This window comes from Sarcophilus harrisii, chromosome 2 (genome assembly GCF_902635505.1).
Source record: "Sarcophilus harrisii chromosome 2, mSarHar1.11, whole genome shotgun sequence".
NCBI lineage: Eukaryota > Metazoa > Chordata > Mammalia > Dasyuromorphia > Dasyuridae > Sarcophilus > Sarcophilus harrisii.
The window spans coordinates 622,362,371-622,387,179 of record NC_045427.1 but is presented as its reverse complement, the minus strand read 5'-3'; the positions used below and the strand labels follow the sequence as shown (position 1 = coordinate 622,387,179).

At 33.1% G+C, this 24,809-nt stretch overlaps 1 protein-coding gene across 1 annotated transcript in view; it reads left to right on the top strand.

The window, feature by feature from the left end:
- Nucleotides 1-23,314, top strand: part of LOC100920607 (cytochrome P450 2C23-like) — a 45,108-nt gene extending 21,794 nt beyond the window's left edge. Inside the window, exons 6-9 of the mRNA XM_031956673.1 lie at nt 11,749-11,890; nt 14,588-14,775; nt 20,682-20,823; nt 22,062-23,314. Of these exons, the coding sequence (XP_031812533.1) occupies nt 11,749-11,890; nt 14,588-14,775; nt 20,682-20,823; nt 22,062-22,249 (660 nt within the window). The 3' untranslated portion in view covers nt 22,250-23,314. The remainder of the gene's footprint in view (nt 1-11,748; nt 11,891-14,587; nt 14,776-20,681; nt 20,824-22,061) is intronic.
- Nucleotides 23,315-24,809: the final 1,495 nt, after the last annotated feature.

The following is a 24,809-nucleotide window of genomic DNA, read 5'->3' as shown; positions in this document are numbered from 1 at the left end:
TTTCTTCTAGCTTTCTTTTGAAAACCTTTTTAATTTCTTCTATGAGATTCATCTGTGCTGAGGAACAGATGATCTCCTCCTTTGGGGATTCACCTGGAGACAGTCTGCTTTCAGTCTCCTCAGGGTTTAGAGTCTGCTCTCTGTCCATATAAAAGCTGTCAATTGTTAAGGTCCTTTTCAATTTTTTGCTCATTTTGTCAGAGAAGAATCAGAGACAAACTAGCAAAACTCAAATGGAATCTTCTTTTTTGGGGGGGAGGGGCTGGGTGGTGTTACAGAGCTTCCTTTACAGACTGCGGGGGCAGCAGCAAGGCACTAGCAGGACTGTGCTGCGCCTGTGCTCTGAGACTCTGAGAGCATGCTGAGATGCTATGTGGGAGGGGTGGCCAGGTCCCAAGAAACTCCAGCTGTTTGGGGTTGTATTCTTCACCCCCCGTGTTTTTAGCTTCTCTGCTGGGCTCTGACTTGCTGCCAGGGCAATGTATCCAATCCTGTAGTGAAGCTCTCCCCGCAGAGACGGCTGAGATCACACCCCAACCCACTCCGGTCTGCTCAGTTGTGAGCTGCCTGCTGAGCTTTTGCTGCTGCTTCCTGCCCTGTGCCCGATCTAAAACCGTCCCACCCTGGAGCAAAAAACAGACCTTTCCTGGTGAATCTCAAGGATGTCTTCTCTTGGTAAATATGTGGTTTTTTTTTTTTCAGTCAGGCATTAATTCAGAGGCTTGTAATGAAATGGATTCTGAGAGAAAACAAGGAGCTTACATAGCTGTGTGCCTCCTCGTCGCCATCTTGGCCAGAAGCCCCAGATTATTATTCTTTTCCTCCCACAATTTCTATCCCCATACTGAGAACCTGTTACAAAGATGTATAGTCATGTAATATCAATCCCAAATTGATTTAGTTAAAATTAAAAGTTAACTCCTTAAACTACTGAATCCATCATTTCTCTCTCTGGAAATGGGTGGTAAGTTTCATCATAAGTTCCCAGTAATTCTGATTGGAGTAGTGAAGTATTTCATAGTATTGTGGCTTTGCAATAGTCTTGTGACAATGTATTTTTAATTGATTCTTCTTATTTCACTTTGCCACTTTATGCAATTCTACTCAGATTTCTCTGAAACCATCTCTTTTTTTCTTACACCACAAGAATATTCTATCACATTCATATCTTAGAATTTTTTCACCCATTACCCATTTGATTGGCACTCCTTAGTTTCCAATTCTTTGTCACCACACAGAAAACAGAAAAGAAGAAATAAATATTTTTCTACAAGTGTCCTTTTTCTTTTAGATCTCTTTGGAATTTAGATCTAGCAATAAAGTCACTTCATCAAAGATAATACACAATTTAATAGCTTTTGGAACATGGTTCCTAGTTGCCTTCTAAAATGGCTACACCAATTCACAGTTCTACCTCTGTTACCTGCATATTTGTTTCCTAGCTGCCCCTTCAACATTTGCATTGTTTTTCTTTGGTCATACTTGACTATCTGATTTGTGTGAGGTAATACCTAACAAGTGCTTTAATTTCTATTTCACTAATTGATTTTCTATGGCTTTTATAAGTTTTATATGGCTATTGATAACGTTGAATTTTTCCTCTGAAAATTGCCTATTCATGCCTATTGACCATTTATGAAATGGAGAATAATTAAATTACCACCCATTCCCAATATATTTTAGAAATTATACTTTAATGGAAAAAAATTTTATTTGAAGATTTCCCCCACCAGATTCCTGCTATGAGCAGATAGCATTTATACCAGAAATGAAGGACTGGTTCCATATTAGAAGAAAAAAATAGCATAATTTAGCTATTTTCCTACTGTCATCATCTTCTGAGTTTATGTTTTGGTCTTCACTCTGATTTTAGTAGGTTTTTATGGTCAAATTATTTTAAGTTATTTGCTCAGGAATCAAGACTATTTTTTTCCTTTTCTTTCTCCAAAATTCATTACAATTATACTTTACCATACAATTCAATGTGAACTCTTTTACAATAAATTCTGTGACAATGAAGTTCTATGTGAGGTATAATGGTGAGAGAGAAGATCAAAAGACAAACTCAGAAGAAGGCAACATTGTCAAAATCCCTACATGCAAAACCTCAAAAGGAAATATAAATTGTGCTGAAACTTCAAAAGCCTTCCTGGAAGAGCTCAAAAAAAGATTTTAAAAGTGAAATAAGAGAGACAGAAGAAAGATTAACAAAAGAAATGAGAAGTACACAAGAGAGAGTCAACATCTTGGGAAAAGAAGGTCAAAAATTAATTGAAGAAAACAATTCCTTAAAAACAAACAAATAAACAAACAAAAACAATTGGCTAATGAGGAAAATCTAAATGAAGAAAGCAACTCCTTAAAGAGTAGAATTGACCAAATGGAAAAGGAAATATAGAAGCTCACTGAAGAAAATTATTCCTGAAAAATTAGAACTTGGCAAGTAGAAATTAATGACTCAATGAGCCATCAAGAATCAGTCAAACAAAAAAGAATTTAAAAAAATCAACCTGGGAAATAGATAATATATAATAGAAATGGGATAAACCCTCCCATAAAACAGAAGCAGACAGCACAGTGAACTAAAAAAGAAAATCCTACAATATGTTTACAAGAAACACATTTGAAACAGAAATATACATGCAGAATAAAGGGGAAAAACTGGAGCAGAATATGTCATGCTTCAGCTGAAGCTAAAAAAAAAAAAACCAGTAGTAGTGATTCTGTTCTCAGACAAAGCAAAAGCAAAGATAGATCTAATCAAAAGAGATAAGGGAGCAAACTACATCTTGCTAAAGGGCACCATAGACAATGAAGTAATAATATCAGTACTAAACCTATATGCATCAACTGGTATAACATCCAAATTCTTAGAGAAATTAAGTGAGTTACAAGGTGAAATAGACAGCTACTGAGAAATTTCATTCTCCCCTATAAGAACTACATACATTTAATTATAAATAAATAAGGAAAACATAGAATATTAGAAAAGTTAGATATGATAAATCTCTGGAGAAAATTGATTGGGAATAGAAAAGAATATACCTTTTATTCAGCAGTACATAACAAATATACAAAAAGTGACAAAGTATGAAGGCATTAACAATCTCACAATCAAATATAGGCAGAAATATTAAATTCATCCTTTTCAGATAATGATACAATAAAAAGCGTGTGTAACAAAAGGCTATGGCATGATAGACTAAAAACTAATTGATAAACATTTGAATCCTAAAGAATGAGTGGGTAAAACAACAAATCGTAGAAACAGTCAATAATTTCATCCAAGAGAATGATAATAATGAGACAATATGCCAAATATGAGATGCAGCCAAACGAGTTCTTAGGGGGAATTTTATATCTCTAAATGCTTACCTGACTAAAATGAAAAAGAGATCAAAGAATTGGGCATACAACTAAAAAAGCTATAAAAAGAACAAATTTAAAATCCCAATTGAATACCAAATTAAAAATTCTGAAAAGTCACAGGAGATATAAATAAAACTGAAAGTAAGAAAACTACTGAACTAATAAATAAAACTAAGAGTTGGCTTTATGGAAAAAATAAAAAAGAGCTTTGGATTAGTTGATTTAAAAAAAAAAGAAAAAAAGAAAACCAAAATACTGCTATTAAAAATGGAAAGGTTGAATTTATCACCAATGAATAGGAAATTAAGAGAATAATTAGGAACTATTTTGTCCAATTGTATGCCAATAAAGCTAACAATCTAAATGAAATCAATGCATATTTATAAAAAATATAAATTTTTCAGATTAACAGAAAAGAAAAGAAAATATTTAAATAAAACCATTTTAGAAAAAAACAAATTAATATGTTATCAATGAACTCCTCTTCATATTAAAGTTATTATTTTTCTTGCTTTGTAATTTTGCTTGACATAGTACTGAATGTTCAAATCAACTTAGGTAGATTTATCAGTTTTATTATATTGGCTCAGCATGAGCATTAACTCAGCTCAATATGTTTCCAGTTGTTTTCATCTGACTTTAAATGTATAAAAAGTGTTTCATAATTATGTTTGTGTAGTTGTTGTGTATGTCTTTGCAGGTACACTCCCAGGTTGTTGAGAATTATTTTAAAGAATTTTTTCTTTCTGTCTCTTGCTGCTAGATTTTATTGGTAATAAATAGAAATGCTAATAATTTATGTGAGTTTATATTGAATCTTGCAACTTTGCTAAAGTTGTTAATGAGTTCAACTAGTTTTTTAATTGATTAGCTAGGATTCTCTATTTATACCATCCTATCATCTGCAAAAAGTACTTTTTTTAAATGTTTCTCATTGTGAAATTTTTAAAGACAAAAACTCTCCTGCTTCAAATTCACAGATTTGTCTATACTTTACTACATGGAAATATAAATTTCATTTCATATACATATTTTAAACATATCAATAGTATGTTTAAACAATACCATAATCTCATTGTTGACTATCTTTTTATCTACTTTTAGTTTAGTACATGTCAAATGTCCTATGTTCCTCTAGGTTCTTTTGAGGAAATGAGTTCAAGAATACCTCATTTTTATCAGTTAGACAAAACTTTACTTTCTAGTATGTCATATGAGTTTATCCTCTGGATTCTTGTAAATTAGTAATCCCAGGGTTCCCTGGAATAATAACAAATAGCTTTACTGACTACCTATAAATGTTTTTATTTTATATTGTAATTCTGAAGTTTGTCTACAATGATTTTTGGTAACATAAACTTGAGATTTCAATTCACTTTCTATGTGAACTCCTTCAAACTGAAATTTGACATTTCAGATTTATTTTCACAACTTTCCTGAATCATTTCCATTAAAGTATTAAATTTCTTATTCTTCACCATTTTATATAAAACTTATAGCATTTAGATTGTTTCATCATCCTATCTTCAAATTCCATATCCATTTGCAGAGTTCTTATATTTTCTTCCAAACAAGTTGTCATTTGAGGGTTTTCTATTTCAGTTAAGTTTCTTTCAGCCCTTAAATTTAGAATTCTAGTTTTGTTATTTTCTTGTGAGATAATTTATAAATGTGGAGAATCATTTTTCTTAATTCTTTCCTTTTTTGATTAATTCTTTGAGAAACTTTTCCCCCAATTGATTTAATATTTCCTTTTTATTCTTCACTTGATATTCTGAGATATTTCAAAGATTCTTTTTTAAAAAACTAATAATAGCATTTTATTTTCAAAATATATGCAAAGATAATTTCCAATATTCACTATTGCAAAAACTTGTATTCCAAATTTTTCTCCCTCTTTTCCTCCTATCCCCTCCCCTAGAAACAAATAATCCAATATATATTAAAAATGTACAATTCTTTTATACATATTAGCACATATATCATGATGCACAAGAAAAATCAAATCAAAAAGGCAAAAAAAAATGGGAAAGAAAACAAAAAGCAAGCCAACAACAATAAAAAAGGTGAAAATACTATGCTATGATCCACATTCAGTCCGAACAGTCTCTTTCTGGATGCAGATGCTTTCTCCATCACAAATCTATTGGAATTGACCTAAATCATCTCATTGTTGAAAAGTCATGTCCATCAGAATTGATCATTACATAATCTAATTGTTGCTATGTAAAATGTTCTCTTGGTTTCACTCACTTCATTTAGCAGTTCATGTAAGTCTCCCCAGGTCTTTCTAAAATCATTCTGCTGATCATTTCTTATAGAACAATAATATTCCATAACACTCAGATACCATAACTTATTCAGTCATTCTCCAACTGATGAACATATTTCTGAGACTCTTAAAAGTTTCTTCCTCATCATTTATGGGGGACTTGCAGAATTTGTTGTAATTCTTTAATTTTCCAAGGGAATATTTCTTATGGCAATATTTTATTTTGTTTTTGTTCTTGTTGTTGTCATCTTTCTTCTTCCTTGTTGATTTTAATCTCTCTCTATTTTCTATCCTACTTATTTTTCTATGGACATCATAGAAATCTGCAAATCTATTTCTTAACACAGATCTCTTCATTGTTATTTCTTTCTTCCATTTTTCTTGTGCCTTTGAAGTTTGATGAGATTGGTTGGCCCTCAAGAATCAAAAGGGAACAGGTGGGAGATTACCACAATGAAATTCTGAGAAGTCACAGTTTGGGGAACAATTAGGTACATGCCCTATCTTATTCTTCTAGGATCCACATTTCTCTCAGCAATTGCATTTTTTTCACTTCAGTGCTAAAGCTGGAGGTGGTAGTAGTGATTAACAAGGGAGACCACCAAATTAATAATTAAGGAAAACTGACAATTCAGTTCAGCTAATGCTGATTGTATATTCCCTCTTTTACTACATATAATAGTTCTGGCTATCCTAGGACATGCAGTAATATTTTCACTCTCTCCTCAGTTCTCTCCTTCCTGCCTCCACACCCTTCTGTATTTGCTTCCTTCCCTTCTCTTTTAAAGCTTGGGATTAATTTCATCCATAGTGTCCACATTACTCTGGGAATGGGATCCACTAAGACAATGATGATTGACTAAGTCTCAAATGAAATGATTAAAACTACAACTACCGCAAGAGATGTGCCATCATTAGGGGGAACATAGCTGCAGACTCTGAGGAGTGAAACAAATGTTTGAAGGAGTAGGAGCTATCATCATCAGTTTTTTATGAGAATTACTTTGAATTGAATTCTTTCAACTATTCATTTTTTACTGGCTGCTGCTTTGTTATATTTGAAAGTCATTTTTCTTGTATATTTAAAGTGGATGTTGAAAGTTGTGTCCCATATATTTCAATCAATTTAAATTTTTCCTGGTAATCTCATTAAAGTGATTTCTTTTTATAGAAAATTCTGTTTAATTCACAGTAGTACTTGGATAATAAGTTGAAGATGCCAAAAATTGCATCCATCCTACACTTTGATTTTTTTTTTAATTTTTATTTATTTAATTTTTAATTTATGGGATGAGATAAGCATACCTCTTTTTTTTTTAAAAAAAAAAAAAGGAAAAATTTGTTCCTCAGTAACAATGTTATAATTTGCCTGAAATATTATTTTGTAATCTTGATAATTTGGTTGATTTAAGATGGGTGTGGAGGAATTTGTTTTTACTAATTACTTGATCATATTTATTATATTAATTGTCCTTACCCCACCTACACACAATGTTCTACCCTTATGCTAGATGATTCTTATACTGGGCACAGTTTGTTTGCTGTGGTAGCCATACTGCTATAACCTAATTTTTCTGTATTTCCATCATACACCACTGGCTGACAAAGAACAAACCTCTTCTTTGGAAACTTGAACATTTACTCATAATCATTCTCTAAAACACTAATATTTAATACTATTTGGCTTCTAGTTTTAAGTGATGAAAATATTTATAAATAATGAGTGGAAAAAATATGGAGATGTATGGCATATTAAGAAGTTAATGTTATATAAGAATGATAGAGAATGTGGAATACATGATAGAGAATAATGATGAGATCAATAAAGATACACAAATAAAATATTACCATCCAATTATTTTGTTGTTGTTATTGTTCAGTTGGTTCACTAGTGTCCAAGTTTTTGTAAGCCCATTTGGGAATTTATTGACAAAAATAGTGTAGAAATTTCCTTCTCCAGCTCATTTTACAGATTACAAAACTGAAGCAAGCAAGATAAAATGACTTGCCCAAGATCACACAGCTAATAAGTATCTGAGTCCAGATTTAAACTTAGTAGATGGTTCTTTTTGACTCTAGGCTGTGCCTTATTTCTATTGCTCCAGCCAGTTATCCTTCTTTGAAATATAGTATAAATAAATGCTGTCAAACTAAAATAGAAATGGGACTGTTAAATCATTCATAAAGATCCCTGTGTACTCAGAAAACTACATATCAATATTATGTGCATTCTATTGTATTTTATCTATTGGATTAAATATTTCTTAATTTTATTGGAATCTTTTATGAATCTGTACTGGGAAGTGTAACTGCATGCAGTTACACATACAGGTAGACTGCATGTTTATCCTTCTGCTAGAAATCATCTAAAAAGGAAAAAAAACTTCCTTTGAATTTATTAATGATTATTTAACTGCTAAATCTGTTTGTACTCAAACCATATCTTTACCTCTGTGCAGCCTTTGACACAGATATTTATCTTCTTTAATTTGATACTATTTTCTCTCTTCGTTTATGACATTACCATCCCCAATAATTTTGCTGGTCATGTGGACTAAACTTGGGTATTCCTCAGAGCTCTGTCATAGACCTTCTTCTCTTTTCTGTCTGTTATGTTTTTTGGTGATAACATAACTTGCCATGAATTCAATCGTCTCATTGATGCTGATCCTTAAATTTATTTGTCATCTTAGCCTCTCTAATCATCTTTACTATCACATCCCTAATTTCCCACTTGAAATCTTGAATTCAAACATTCAAACTTGAAATCATAATTTAAGAAACTCTCCCTTATCAGTAACTTTCCAGTTACAATTAAGAGTACAACCACTTTCCCAATCACCCATGTTTAGAGCCTAGGTGTCATCCTCAAGCACTCACTTCAATTGTGAAGTGCTATCAATTTTATATTCACAGCACTTCTCACATACATTCCCCTCTCTTCTTTGTTGCTGCCAGTTACAATTAAGAGTACAACCACTTTCCCAATCACCCATGTTTAGAACCTAGGTATCATCCTCAAGCACTCACTTCAATTGTGAAGTGCTATCAATTTTACATTCACAGCACTTCTCACATACATTCCCTTCTCTTCTCTGTTGCTGCCATCAATGTACAGACCTTCATCAACTCATGGCAGCATTACCTATAATAGCCTTTTGGATAGTTCCCTGCCACAAGTCTCTTCCCATACCAATCCATCTTCCACTCAGCCATCAGAATGATCTCCCCAAACTTCTACTTTGACCTAGTTACTCTCCTAATTAATAGCTCTGTATTTCCTCAAAATCAACTATTAAGTCTCAAAGACCTTCATAGTCTGCCTCTCCTCAGATATTTCATGTCAAGATACCACTATCAGTTCTGTGATCCAATGACAATGATTTCTTGTCCTCAAACACACAAAAAACAAAAACACCAAAATTACCTCCAGCTACATATTCAATGCATTTTCATTGGCTGTCCTTTATGCCTGGAATGTACTTCCTCATTATCTCTTTCTCCTGGCTCCCCTGATTTCTTTCAGGTTCCTGATAGAATTCTGCATTCTACAGGAAGTTCTTCCTCCTGAACCTCTTAATTTTATTCCCTTCCTTCTGTTCATTAATTGTGAATTGTGTATATGATTTGTTTGCACAGAATTGTTTCATGTTATTTCTTTAATTAGGCTGTTAGCTTCTTGAAACCAAGAATTGTCTTTTATGTAGTATTTATTTTATGTATTATTTATTATGTAGTATTTGGTCTCCCTAGAGTTTAGCACAGTGTCTGCCTCTCAGTAACCACTTAATAACTTTTTTTTTACTGGCTCACTAAAGAAATAGGGAGTTTATGCAATATAATGCAAATCTGGAATAATGTCAAATGGTCTAATGAAAATGGCATTTTTATGACACCTAAAAAGTTGATGGGATCTTAGGTTGCATCAAAAGAGAGATATAATGTCCCAGACTAGAGAGCTAATAACTAAAGACAAAAAAAAGTATTTATTATGTGCTTCCTATGCACTCAAAATGGAGGCTCCAAGAGCAACTCACCAATCACAGTGGGACTCCAGACTTAAGTTGTCTTATATTATAATAAGAATATAGAGGACAAGGTACCTTGTTCTCTTGTCTTGTAAGAATAGGAAGGATGCTAGGACATAGAAGAATATAGTCAGGAGTAGATCTTGGTAAAATACTTGGTAAAGTAAATGACCTGATCACTTCTTCAATATGGCAACTTAAAAATATAACTAATCAGAAATTAAGAATGCAGAGGAATAGATATCTTCCAGAATCCAAGAAGACAATATAGGTGGTGACTTCTGCTAGGGTGACAAGACTGGTGCTATATACAAGTATGTTCAGAAATTCAAGAGTAAAAGCAGAGAGAGACCTGAGGGAGTGAGATGTGGTTATACTATTGTAGTATGATTTTTCCCTGTTCGTATCATATCTACATTATTATCTTAATTGTGTAGTAAATTTGAGGAAGGATATTAACTAGCAATGGAGCATCCAGAAAAGGATATGCAAGAAGGTAAAGGACTGTGAGATTATGGCATGTGAGAATTGGTTGGAGTTAGCAATGTTTCACCTGTAGAAGGAAAACTTACATGGAGGAAATGACAACAGTAAAATAATAATTAGTTTCTAGCAGTCAGACTTAGGAGCAATGCAAAAGTTGCAAATAGAAAGATAGGTTTGATAAAATGAAAAAGTTTATAAGAACTAGAGTTGGCCAAAAGTCTCAAGAGATAGTAGATTTTCCTCTCCTTTAAAAATTCTTAAACAAAAGCTCATTGACCAATTTTAGGAATGTGATAACAGTCCTTGACTCTGGAATTGCTTCTGTAGGCTAATATGTTTTAATCAGTGAATAAATAACACCCTCAACTAAGCTATGATCTGGCCAAAGCCAGTCTCAGATATTCACATCCAATTTAATTATCTTTCTCAACCATCTTTTCATCTGTGATGTGACTTCATAAACACTCCAACTCTTCCTTCTTCCTTCTACCTTTTGCTTTGCAAGGTTACAGATATAGACTTTCTGCTACCACTGTAAGATGAGGCTTAATATCTTCTGTATGACATTCAATGATATATTGACAGTCCAAGACAGTTCCTAGGCAAAAGGCCCTCTCCTAAAATAACAAAAACATCCTCTTTCCATTTCTTTACAGGTATTTTAGTAAGCATTATTGTGCCAGGTCTTCTTCAACATCCCAGTAAACTAAGAGCAAGTTCTGATGAGGAAGAGGTTAGGAAGAGTAGTGTTGATCACTGTTATGGACAGAACTATGTCCTGACTAGCAAGAAGCATTAGGTAAGTTCTCAGTCTCTAGAAAAGAGGCAATGGGAAAACTGGTTGGTCAAAGGGGAAGGAGACTAAAATCAAACTTCCTTCCTTCCAATTGTTGTCCATGATTGCCTTTATGGCCATTACTTCTTTCAATATGGGTTCTGTAATGATTATACTATATATTGGAACTTTCCTTCTTCACAGATAGCAGGACAATTGGATTACACAAAAATCAGACATTTAGAAGGATTTCTCAGTCTCAGAGCTATTTGACATACCAATGATCATTTGTGAACTCTAGTCAAATTGTACATGCCTGTAGTTGCCAGAAACCAAACAGCTCAAGGGCAGCCTTGAGCAACAGCTTAAGACCTTGCTCAGAACTTTCTAAATATTATGGTTTATTGTATTTATAGACATTCTCCCTTTCCACTTAATATACAGAATTTGCCCCCAAACCTCTAGAAAGCATAAACAGTTCAACCTTTCCCCACTCCCCTTTGAGCAGAGAACTGTCTCTGAAGCTGTTTCTGTCTCTGTCTCTCTATCTCTGTCTATCTGTTTCTTTCTCTGTGTCTCTCTGTCTCTCCTCAACAAAATTTCTTCTTACAGGCTCTTCTTTTCAGATGAAAAAAAATGCTTTGCAATCTTTGAATGGATGCTGTTTCATTTAGAATCCCTCTTTGTGGGCCCAGGGACTGTTTGTTAACACTTCTTAATTATTGAAATTCTATTTATTTATTCACCCATTCCTTTTTCCATCTTTTCATCCATCATTTGTTCATTTATTTGCTAATTTCTTCCTGAACTATTTGTAGGACCAAATAAATCCAGACTCCGTATTTGACCTAGAAAATCTGGCAACGTCAGGGATGGATTTATTTGATGCTGGAACAGAAACAACCAGTACCACTTTGAGATATGGTCTGCTTCTCATGGTTAAGTACCCAGAAGTACAAGGTAATAAGAAAATCTACATTGCTCTGATAGTAACTCAAGATTTTGGTCCAAATTGCCCAACTCAACTTTTTGCAGAAACTAGTCCAACATTTTAGCATTGTGTTTGAATGAATCTCAAACAAGAGTGCAGCTTATAGGATAGATTCCTATAATAGTGAGAAGCAGAAAAATGAATGAGGTGAGGGGAGGATGGAAAAACAAATATGAGAGAATGAACACAGGATTCAAGACACAGCAATTGACTCACTTACCACAACCACCACATTTTACACCAAAGTAACGATTCTAATTCTCCATGACCACAATGTGTTGGATTGTTCCTAAAGCAGATACTCCGATTAATGACTACTTACACTGGAATTGGACCCTTTTTTAGATGTTGTCCCATTTAAAACTGAAAAAGTAAAATAGAACATATCTGAAATGGGTTTCATTCAGAAGAATTAAGGACATTGAATGTTTTCTGTATGAACCCAATCATTTGATCAATGAGCATTTATTAAGCAATTCCCATACCATCAAGCATTGTGCTAGGTTTGGAGGGGATACAAAAACAAAGAATGAAATAATCTTCCCTTTCAAAGATCTCATATGCTAAGGAGAGCATCAAGTGTACATATATATATATATATATATATATATATATATTATTTAGTCATTTTCGGTAATGTCTGACTCTTCTTGACCCTTTGGGGGTTTTCTGAACAAAGATCTGAAGTGGTTTGCCATTTCCTTCTTGCTACTTTACAGCTGAGGAAATTGAAGCAAACAGGGTTTGGGTGGCAAGACAAGAGTAACAAAGCTATTATCTGTGTCCAGATTTAAACACATCTTACTGACTCCAGGCCTGGCATTCTACATAGATATCTTGCAAATATAGAGAGAATAAATTTAAAGAGTATTTATTGTCCTAGCTCTCTCTTCCCTTTTGTGGCTAAACTCCTTGAAAAAACAATCTATAATAGATGCTTCTAATTCCTTTCTTCTCTTTTGTTCTGCTTAATTCTTTGTTATCTTCTGAAATATTCATCCAATCAAAACTAGTTGAATTTTTTTACTTACCCTAAAATTATTAATGATATCTTAATTACCAAATCTAATGATTTTTTCTAATCCTTGTCCTTATTGATCAAAAAGTCCATTTCACTTTGCAACTAAGGATTTCTTTGTTCTTCATTGTCTGAAATCATCAATTTCCCTTTTCTCTTTAATACTCTTCTCTTTCCATATTTTCCTAACATTGCTCTCTGCTGTTTCCACAACTGTCTAATCTTGTTAGAACGCCACTTGAGCCTCACCCATTAACCATGAGCATCTCACAAAGCCTGTCCTGAGTCATCTCTTCTCCCGCTATAGCATTGTGGTGATCTCTTCAGTTCCAATGGTTTCAATTATCATCTTTATGCAGGTGACTTTCATATATACATGTCCAAACCTAACCTCTCTCTAGTCTTACAACTATAATAACCTATTAAATATTTCAAACTCAATGATTCCTGGACATATTAATTCAATTTGTCAAAAACTAATCATTAACTTCCCTATTACTAGCAAGAGTAGTACCATCTTCCTAGTCATCCTTGCTCACAACCTATGTATCATGTACAATTCCATACTATCTCTTACCCTTATTAGTCAATTGTCAAATATTATTATTTTTAATTTTGTGACTTCTCTGATATATATCAGAAATGGGTGGTTTAAAAAAAGGCATCATATAAAATTTGAACTCCCTTTGAAAAAAGAGCAATTTTGGGAAGCAGTAGAAAACCAGGAGTGCATTACCCATATGGGAATGCCCTCCCACAAAAGCAAAGCAATAAGGGATAGAGTGCCGTTCAAATGGATCAAAGAGAATACCCATTTCATACTTAAGCAATGAGGCTGAAAAACTAAGAGTTTTTGTTTGTGAAGAGCTTTAAAAGCTGAGCAGAGAAGTTTCCATTTTGGCAAAAAGGAGCCTCTAGAGTTTATTGAGTATAGAAGTAACATTAACAAATATTTTAACCGAACACTTGACTATTGAAGAACATTTTGGAGGGAAGAATAATGAGGTCTGAAGGTTACTCCCATTCTTCCTGAACTGCTGATTCCTACATGCTGTCAATTTATAAGGAGTCATGCAAATGATAGAAAACATGTAGCCTTTAACTCAGATGCTTCACTAGTTATAAAAGTGTAGCATTATATATTTATAAGACAGGAAACCACTTAGAGATTTTACTGGTAAAAAAAAAAAACAAAAAACAAAAAGCAAACAAACAAAAAAAAAAACAATATTGGTTGCCTGCATTATGGCTAAGTAAAGCTTAACACTACTTACTGTATAGTCATTATCAGATCAATTGTTCTAAGAATGTGAAAGCAGTCCTTTATCTTTAGGGAGAAAAGATGGAGTTTGTCCAGATTGACATAATAAAAACAATCTAAATTTGGTGTCTAAAGACTTGGGTTTGAATCATGGTTATTTTCTTTTGTTCTTAATTTTCCTATTTGACAAAAAAAGAATTTAGACTAAGGGATATCAAAGTCTTCTCTCCAGGTATAAATTATAGAATTCAATGAGTAAAAGCAAGATCTTTCTCCTAGTTTTCTAGAACTTTTGTTTAGTTTACTTTTCATTAACTTCCTATTCCCAGTTCAGTATTCCCAGTTATTTAGACAAAACAAAATTATTTGTTGTTTATGACAACACAGATAAAGTTCAAGAAGAAATTGATCGAGTTATTGGCCAACATAGGATTCCCTCTATTAAAGACAAACTGGAGATGCCTTACACAGAAGCCGTGCTGCATGAGATACAGAGATATTCTGATCTTGTCCCTTTAAGTTTGGCCCATGAAGTAACCCATGACACCCAACTCCAACAGTACTTCATACCTAAGGTAAGAATTTGGGCATTACAGAAATGTCCTTGCTGCATCAGAATCTATAACTAATACATGTAGAAATTTTAGCAAGGATCATTAAATGTGAACCCAGCATATATACCCTATTGAGTTTGTGATCTCTTGTTAATGACTTGGGGGAGGAGGAAGGTACTATATTAGAGATTAAATAACTTATTCTAGGTTTCATAGCTAATATAGAGAGAAATTTAACTCTAACTAATTGAGTTAAATTTCTCATCCACTTTAACATTTTGCACTTTGTTGGTTTGAATACATGGAAGGAATAGTGGTATAAACTTAATAGCTATAACAGAACACTTCTCCAAGTGGCTTTTTCAGTTAAGACAAAATCCATTTAGAGCACATCCTAGCATCTGTATCACCCTACTGAAATGGGCTTACATCCTTCTCATTTACATTAGCAAATTGAGTAATATTTTTCACTGTGAAATAAGTATACATTCCTTTGGTGATCCTTGTATTTCAAAATTTTGAAGAAGAAATAATTAAAGTCAAGATTTTATTGTTCTTTAATATCTATGGAGAAATAAGTAATAGAGCAGAGTAAATGGACAGTCTATCTTGGAGTTAGTAATCCTTTTATTAAAATCTGCCTCTGACTCATAATGGTTGTGTGACCATTGGAAAATCAGTTAACTTTCAGTTCAGTTTTATAAAGCACAACCAAGTTGATTTTGACTAGTAATTAGTGGGGTTTCCACACAGATGAACCCACAGGTACAGACTCCTCACCCACCATCAAAAAAAAAATATCTCATGTATTCTACCAATCATTTAAATTTGAAACAGCAACTTGCTGCTAACAATCTTCTCTAGCTACAACTAAATATATACTCGTCTCTAACTATACTTTTAACTTGAGGCACAAGCCTGGAAGAAACAATTTTTATCAATTCAAATTAATTTAAATGTTTTATTTAAAGGCAAAGGTGGCAAAGTTAACCAAGACCCTCTAAATTAGTCTCTCAAAAGCCACTTTACAATTATACCTGGAAATCTTGCTGCTAGTAAACAAAACAAAACAAAACAAAAAACAAAATCAATATTGTTTAGGGATTCATAGTTTGGGTAACAGTTGAAGTACCAGCTTACTTCAACAAATACAACTGTCATTTAACTTTCAGCAAATTTTTGGATATTTTTTCCCTAGAACCATTTAATAGCACTGACTAGTACTTCCACAAAATCTCATTTATACTCAGTCAAAGGTGAATTCAAAAAATATTACTCCTAACTGAAATCATTAAAAATTTCTTTTTCATAGTCTGATAACTAGTCAGGGCAATGAATGAGGAGATGAAGTGGGGAAAAACTTGAATGAGACTCTGGATTCTGTATTTGTTGGTGTTATCGTTTTGTTTTGTTTTTGTCCTAAATCATATTACTGCCTTTTATCCAGTTTCTGAAACTTTAATTATAATTCTTATCCTACTGCACACAAGAAGTGATTAAGCCATGCTAAAGGTTGTGTGCAATAAGGCTGGGGGAGGAAAGAGGCATGGTAGGAGAATGTTATTTTTCTTCCACACACTGAAGGGGGTTGAAATTGAAAAAATGATGTATGTATGGCACTAAATTTCATGTATAGACAAACAATTAGTTTATATCATAACAAGTGCTGAATTGGGTGTCACCTGTCAATATAATGGCATTATATGTTCAACCAGTTTTATAAGCAATGGAGGAACACAAAATGGAGGCAAATATCATGTATGATAGTTTACATGAATCAGACACCTTAATGATTTCTTTGGTGTAGTTTACAGTGATCTACAAAATGATCAAGGCCTCCCACACTAGATTCTGCAGCTAAAAAATATTGGTCCTCCTACAGAAATTTTGCCATTGACTCAAGGAAATTTTGAATGTTAAAATATTCTGCCTGCATAGAGAATATCTATAGTAAGCTCATCTTTGGAATAAGGTACTATTAGTCTACAGAGAGGGGGAAATTTGTGGCCCTCTGTAATTGAGGGAATTATTCAGATTGAACTTGTACTAGAGAATATTTTTGGACAAGAATGATTCTATGATGTGATATGGAAAAGGTAATCATCACTATCACTTACTTATGGTTAAGAAAAGAATTCATGATGACTTTGCTTTTTGGGACAAAATAAAATTTTGGAAATTTTAGAAAACTGGATCTCTTGACCTAGATGACAGAAAATATATACAGTACACCTCAGGTAACATCTGAACTTAGTGTGTTCATGGAAATATATTTTCAGTAGAAAATGGGATGATTTTTAGCTGCTTACTTAGAGGACATAAGGACTTTTGTGTTGCTGGCATATATTTCTTGTCACTGAAAGGAAACGTGAAGAATGCCAGCAACAGCATAATGGTGAGTACATATAGATTTATGGACCAAAAACTAAAGGACTTTCAATTAACCAAAGTATAATAAGGAAAGTATTTTGTATACATCTATCTTTCTGGGATTCATGTGGACCAAGAGCAAGATTCTGAGTGCAAGCTAACCAAATTGGTACTTAACCAAGCAGGAGTAAAGATACAAAATACTGTAATATTTTGCTTAAGGACACTCAGAAGCAGAGAGGATTTTAGACTGTATTCTTCATCTTCAGTACACAAAGAATGCCAAGTCCTGAGCAGAAACCTTGGCAGAAATAGCTTATGCCCTTTTAGTGCAGACCTATAATTCCTCCCAGAATAGAGTCAAAAGATTTACTCCATATAGGTCAATTTTTGCATGAGAGTCATGATTTGGTATTTATGTTGTGAAGTTTTGTGAACTGAAAAGATATATTAACTCAAAGTCACTGCTTAAGAGATCAGATTTTGAAACAGAAGCCTACTACTCAGTTATGACCTTTGCTTAGAAGAGAACAAAGAATAACATTATAACACTTGAATTTATGGTCACAAAATTGTCAGTAGATAATGTCATCTTAAACTTAGAAAACTATAACAAAGAACATTTGTAGGGAAACAATATTCCTCATTGTGATGAGACTAGATAATCAACTAGTCAAAAATAAATCAAACAAAGCCAGACAAATATGATGTATCATAAGTACCTATAATCCATAATAGTTTGTTGTTAGATTCACTAGTAACCAGGGAGTTAGGATCATAGAAGAGCCAAGAAATAATGCTCCAAGAATATACAAATGGATATAATGCATAAGAAGAGGATCTAGGTCAAATTATGGAAAATACACATCACTTGAAGTTTGAAGAAGATCACTGAGACTTTCCAGTTAGAGAATGTAAGCTGGATCATGTGTAAGAACCAAATATGGAGAAAATTATTTTCCTACTCAATATTCCAGCAGTTGAATTTCCAAAGAAACAGAGGCCCATGATAGAACTTTACTCCTTTGGAAATGAAGACAATATCTTTTTATCTATTCTTTCCACCAATGTAGAAGTTAAAGGTGAATGATATTAGTATAGGACCTTTCACTATGATGAAAATTAAGTTCTTATTCAGTGATCTTTGAAAAGGCTTTAAGACTCAATTTGATTTATGAAAATGCAGGGCTCGGACTGCAAGCCTTTGCACATATATTTAGAAAATATAAAGCCAGTAGGGCTTTTCTTAATGTGAAGAAAGTGAAAAAGAATAGTTCAGTTTTCTCACAAGTACATTAGCTAATATGGATAAATAACACCAAAACAATTCCCAACAAAATTAAAGGAAAAAATACAAGTGCATTTTGCCTGCCCAACTCCATGTAGAAAGATAGTAACAAATGATTGGTCTCTAAAGAAATGATCCAAAAGGGAAAATAAATCCTTCTAATCTCAATTCATAGAATTCTACTCACCCAATTAGGAAACCAAAGTAGCTAGTAAAGATGAGAACACAATTGTTTTACTCTGATCCTAAACCAGGACCTGGTTCAGATTTGAAGGACAGCAATCAATTGTCCAAGTATCCTGTTTTCTGTCACTTTTTTGTTTCTTTGGATTTAAAATACTATTTATCATATACAGGATGTCTCTCTTGGTAGGCTAGTAGAAGAATAAATAAAAGACAACAAAAACTGTTCAAAAAGATATTATAAATAAAAGTTCTACAAGAGGTGTTCTAGGATCTATAAATAGATCACATTGGTCAGCGAACTTAGATGGAGAAATTACGTCTTTGCTCCAATATAAGTGATTACATTTACAGTCCTGTGTATTTTATTTTATGAATTTGCAAATAGTATTCCAAGCTTTCCATAGAAATTGCAAGATTACCAAATAGGTACAACATACACAAGTGCAGAGAAGCTAAGAACCATTGCTATTGAGGAAAAGAATTGGAAAAGAACTAAGTACAGAAGGTACAGAGACTTCATCAAGCAGACTTCCTGGATATTAAATTGGTAAAATCAGGTAAATTATTTCATGAGTCAACAACTAATATCAAAACAAAATTGAAATTGAAAAATAAAATCGGAAAATGTAAGATATCTCCATGAAAAAAACTTAGAAAATATCTTGAAGAGATATCATCTAAGAATCAGAAGATGACCTGAAAACTTCAATCACAAAAAGAAGTAGATACTATATTTCAAGAAATTATAGATTAAAACAATAATGAAAACTAGAAAGTAGTTTGATAGGAATTGTTTAGATTAGTATCTCGTACCATATACCATAGTAAATACATACATAGGAACAAATTAATATATGACATAGATTTAAAAGTTCATATTATAAATAAGTTAGAAAAATGGAAAAGGTTATGGAGTAAAGAATTTATAATCAGAAAAAGAGTGTTGTAGAAGATAAAATGGTGAAAAATGAAAATATGATTTACTAATTTACATCTCTATGTTAACGATTCCTGGATTTATATAGCCAGTCCTTATGTGTTTCCTGAACTCCATCATACATTGCCAACTGCCAATTATCTATTTCAAATTGAATAAACCCTAAACATCTCAAATACAATAAGTCCAAAACTGAGGACATGTCTGTGGAATGTACAACCCGTGAAAATGCCAGAAATTAGACCAGCTGCTCTGGCTCTCACAGAGATTGTGAAAAGCATGAGAAAGAAAGAAAAAGACACTGGTGTTCTTCCAAAGTGAAGTAGTAACAAGAATAAAGTAGAGAGCTCTTTATTATCATTAATTGCACCCTTAAATGCTTTCTAATCACAATGTTCCTAAGAAAACACAAATGAAAACAAAAAGTGGATAAATCAGTCAGTGTATGAAGGGACTATGTGAAAGTTGGGTTCAAGTAGAAACTTTAGCATCCTCAGACAAACTGTCTCCCCCTTCTATCTGGGCAGGTGGCTTATCATTCCTGCAAATCTGTTCCCATAACATCTGAATACTTTCGAAGCTTCCCAGCTTCTCCCGGACTATGAGCAGACTGAAGTGGGGATTTGTGCCAGGTCAGAATGATACGATAGTGCAAACTGAGTGCAGATTGAGATTTCCCAGAATGCCTGGGAAAGTACAGCTTGGAAAAAGCAAGGTATAGACAGGCTAGGCAGGGTGATTACATCACCAAGGCAGGTGTGATTACCTGGGAGGTCACAACGTCTATTATATAAGGAAACTAGACAATAAGACAGGGGAAGAGCTAGTGGAAATGATCCACTGAGTGCTGTTTTAGGTTCTTAATGTGGTTCAGTCTTTCTGGATAAAAAACTTCATTGCATACATGTTCTCTAATTTGGGTGTCCTGAACAACTGAAATGAATCTGACATATGTGGAGTCCTCCAACCCCATCTGCTGATCAGTATTAAAATCTGTGATGAATTGTTAAAATTTTCTCTTCCTTCATTTAACTCTTAAAAAATTTGGTCATTTGATAGTAATTAAACATTTATTAAGCACTTACTACATGCTTTTCATTGAACCAAAATATTAATTCATTCACTATTGTTATTTCTCTTTTCTAGGGCACAACTGTGTTCCCAATACTCTCTTCTGCCTTATTTGACCCAAAAGAATTCCCCAACCCACATCAGTTTGACCCAAAGCATTTCCTAAATGAAGATGGCAGTTTTAAGAAAAGTGACTATTTTGTGGCTTTCTCTATTGGTAAATTATATTTCTCATGTTTACCTCTAAAACTGAAATGAATCTATCTTTATAACATTTTCTCCATTAGGATATTCTTATTGTATTCTGGATAGAAATTTCTGTATTTTTCCACATCACCAATGTTTACATGATTCAACTTTGTTTCTGTAACCAGTATGATTGGGTATAATCTCAGAACACTTCAGCAAGTTAGATTAAACCTGAAGAGTACTCATTACCTCAACTTCTTTTAAGACTATATAAATATTTGATGTGTATTTTCTATGATAGCAATGTCACAGAATAGAAGCTGAATAAATGCTTATTGGATAACTGACTCAAACCACACCATGGAAATTAGAGTACATGGGTGACAAATAGTTATATAATTAAGTTTTATTCACTCATATTACTAATCATAATTAAGTTTATCTGAGACAGATTTCCTTCCATTTTCTCTCATTACATTTATAGTAACATGTTTAACAGATTATCTTGGATTGTTTACCTTTTCTTTCCTTCAAATAACAAACATATTATAAAGCATTTCATAGAATATATATAAGTGGAGATAGAGTATAGTGGAGGGAGAGTCAGCTTTAATGTCAACATGTATTCAAGTCTTGCCTGTGACAGATGCAATCTGGGCAGGTTATTAAGACTTCAAGTCTGTTGTGTAAATGCTTAAAAGTATTTAAATGACTGCAAAGAAGTCATTTAATTACAGTAGAAGAGAATTCCTTATTAAGGAAATCCTCATATTGATAAAATTGTGCATAAGGGCAAAAAATTATAAGTAAAGGGCATTGTGCTTGAGACATAGCCTGTGATTTCTAAGACTATAAAATAATTAAGTAGGGTAAAGAAAACATGAGCATTTAAAAAGGACATTAGGAATTCATGAAAACTATGCTAATAACATTATAGTTTTAATATACCACTTTAAAGTTTCAAAGTGTTTGATCTCATTTGATCTTCACAACAGCTCTGGAAAGATAGGTGCTTTTAATTATTCCTATTTTTCATGAGATGGAAAGAAGTTTAGTGATTTGTACAGAGTTACATAGTTAGAAAATGCCTGAGTTCAGATTTGAAATCAGTTTTATAGGTTCCAAGTGTTGCACTATAGTTTAATATACTACCTAGATTTCTAATTAAGATATTAACAATTCAGGTAATCTATTTGAATGAAGGGGAAATGCCTCAGATATGATTTTCTGAGAATGGTGGTATTAAAAGATTTTTACATCTTTCAGGAAAACGAGCCTGTTTAGGAGAAGGCCTGGCTAAAATGGAATTATTTCTATTCCTGGTTACTATTCTGCAACACTTTACCCTCAAGAGTACCATTGATCCAAAGGAAATCAACATCAAGCCATGTTCTACTGGGATTATCACAGTTCCTCCAAAGTACGAACTCTACCTTCTTCCCCGCTATGAATGAAAGTCACCCTTCAAATCCACCATATTTTTTTCTTACCAAGATTCTAAATATCTTACCCCTTAAAATCAACAAATCATATTAAGGGAAAATGTAAGAGTTATCATTCTTTTAGTAGGTTTCAATTCTCATACATGTGTACAAGGAAAGGTAATGGATTAAAGAACTCCTTGTATACCTTTTTTGTCAGAGGGTAGCATTATAAAATGGCATGAAGAAGTACTCATCACCGTTAAGCTGTAAACCATGCTGCATGCTTAGCAAGTTTTATTTTAATAAAGGCTGATTCTTTATTCACTTTGAAGTTCACTGAGTACCATGATTCATTTTGTTCCTTAAGAATGCTATTTTGATATTAAAAGGAGAGAATGGCTTGAGGACTGAAAAGACATGCCACAAAGCAAATATATATTATTGTTCAGTGGCAAGTTTGTTTTTCAAAATAGAGATAATAACAATAACTAGTTATCACTTGAGTCAATATAAAATATATAAAATGGATTATCAAGTCAAAAAATAGTTCAAGCTGTAGTCCTGAGGCTAGGAATTATAAAATTGGATTACCATTGAGTAAAATCTTGTCTCTTTTAAAGAAAGCACATCATTCTAAGAGAGAGCTTGGCTAACATGGAAATGTTTTTATCCCTAGTAACCATTCTGAAAAACTTTGCCTTTGAGACTATTTTTGACATAAAGAAAATCAATACCAAGCACTACTGGGATTATTAATGTTCTAAAACACTACAAGAGAATTTAGAAAACATAACAATGGATTCAATTGAAATCACCACATGCCAAGAGTCTTGCCACCTAGCATTCATGCTTAGTGAGGCAACTACAGTGACTTTGTTGTGAAAGACCTGGTCATTACTAAAAGTGAAACCCCATGCTGATATTCCTCTCTCAAAGCTGTATAAAACCCCTATACTACTTTTGACAAGGTAATGGTGAAACTCAAGTGTCTATGATGCCAAGTATTCCATTCTGAATGACACAGAATATGGATTGAATAGAAAACCAAAGGAATCAACTTGGACTCAAACCCAGAGCAGATGAGAAGTTCAGGAACATCAGAAATTATAGCCAAAAAAAATGTTTTTTGGGCTAGGGCAATTAAGTGAAACTGGAAAAATCACTTACCATCTATTAGTCACAGTGTTCCTTGAAGTATAGTCAAAAATAAGAAAGTACATCATGTTTGGGGCATCATGGGCAATCTAATTTGGTTAGAGCATATCTTTAATGTAGGGAAGTAGAAGGAGACAAAATACATATGAGATACTAAAGTCAACTTACAAGATCCAAAAATAAGTATTATTTGCCAAAGTCAAAATGACATCGATAAAGCTTTCTGGCATTTCTAAGAAGTTATTAAACAGCAGCAAATTGAGTACCTTCTTTGGATTACTTTTTTGCTCAGGGATCAATCACTAAGGAGTAAGTGATATGAAAGACCTGAATTAGACCTGACCTTCCCATGAACAAAGCTTATGTCACAGGCCCCAACAAAGGAACTATTTCATTTAATTACTCCTTTGGGGACCACTTACAGCATGAAACATTGGACAGTTTCCCTAAATGTCCGCCACAAAGGATGGAGAATCTTTTCATAGAACATTAGATTCAGAAGGAAACTTACTTAAATGTGAGTTACTAGGCTTCACTGTGTTCTATGTACTTATAGGAGATTGTCAAAGAGATACAACATTTATTTCAATTCATAGCTATATCTGATCTGAATTTAACTGAGAAAGGAGCTCAAAAGTTCTGAATCATGGAGGAGTATTATTCAAAGGTAAATATGAATGATCTACAAAGATTAGTACAATAGATGTATAGAGAAATAATATGAATCCTATATTTTAAATATTTGCTTTGATCATATAAAATGTTTTCATGTGTCAGCAGATACTTGTTTCAAATTACATTTTTTATGGAATTGCAAGCATGTCTCATTTATAAATGCAATCAAATAAATACAAATAAGAAATCCAAAATCAATGTATTATCATTGAGTTTTATTTCAGATTGTGACAGAAACAGGTGGTTGGAAAGCCTTTTTTTTTTCTATTTTCTCATTTCTTGTTCTCATAACTTTGTTCCTGAATTCAGGGTAATGTATAGATCCATTGTATGGTGTTGGGAAGTTTCTGCCTTGGGGATCAGGACATCTGAAATCTGATAGTGAACTCTTTACTAATTCCTTTAGAGAAATTGTTGAGTTTCTGGAGCTGTCTTCTCAAATATAAAATAATTGGATTAGATGGTGTCGCAGATTCTTTACAGTTTCAAACTAATGATCCTGTGAATCTAGCAATCCCTTTACTCACCTGCCATCCAGATGCCACTTGAAGGCTACTAGTTCATAGGAAATCACTACTTCCAAAAGCAACTCTTTCCATTTTGGAAAATTTGGTAAGAAAAAATTTCCTTGTATAATTTTTTTATAGCTGAGTAAATAAGGAAATGATTCATAAAATAAATGCACAGGATCCTTGAAAATAAGGGAAAAAAACACACAAGACATTCCCTAAAGAAGAGAATCACAACTGAATCCCCTCAT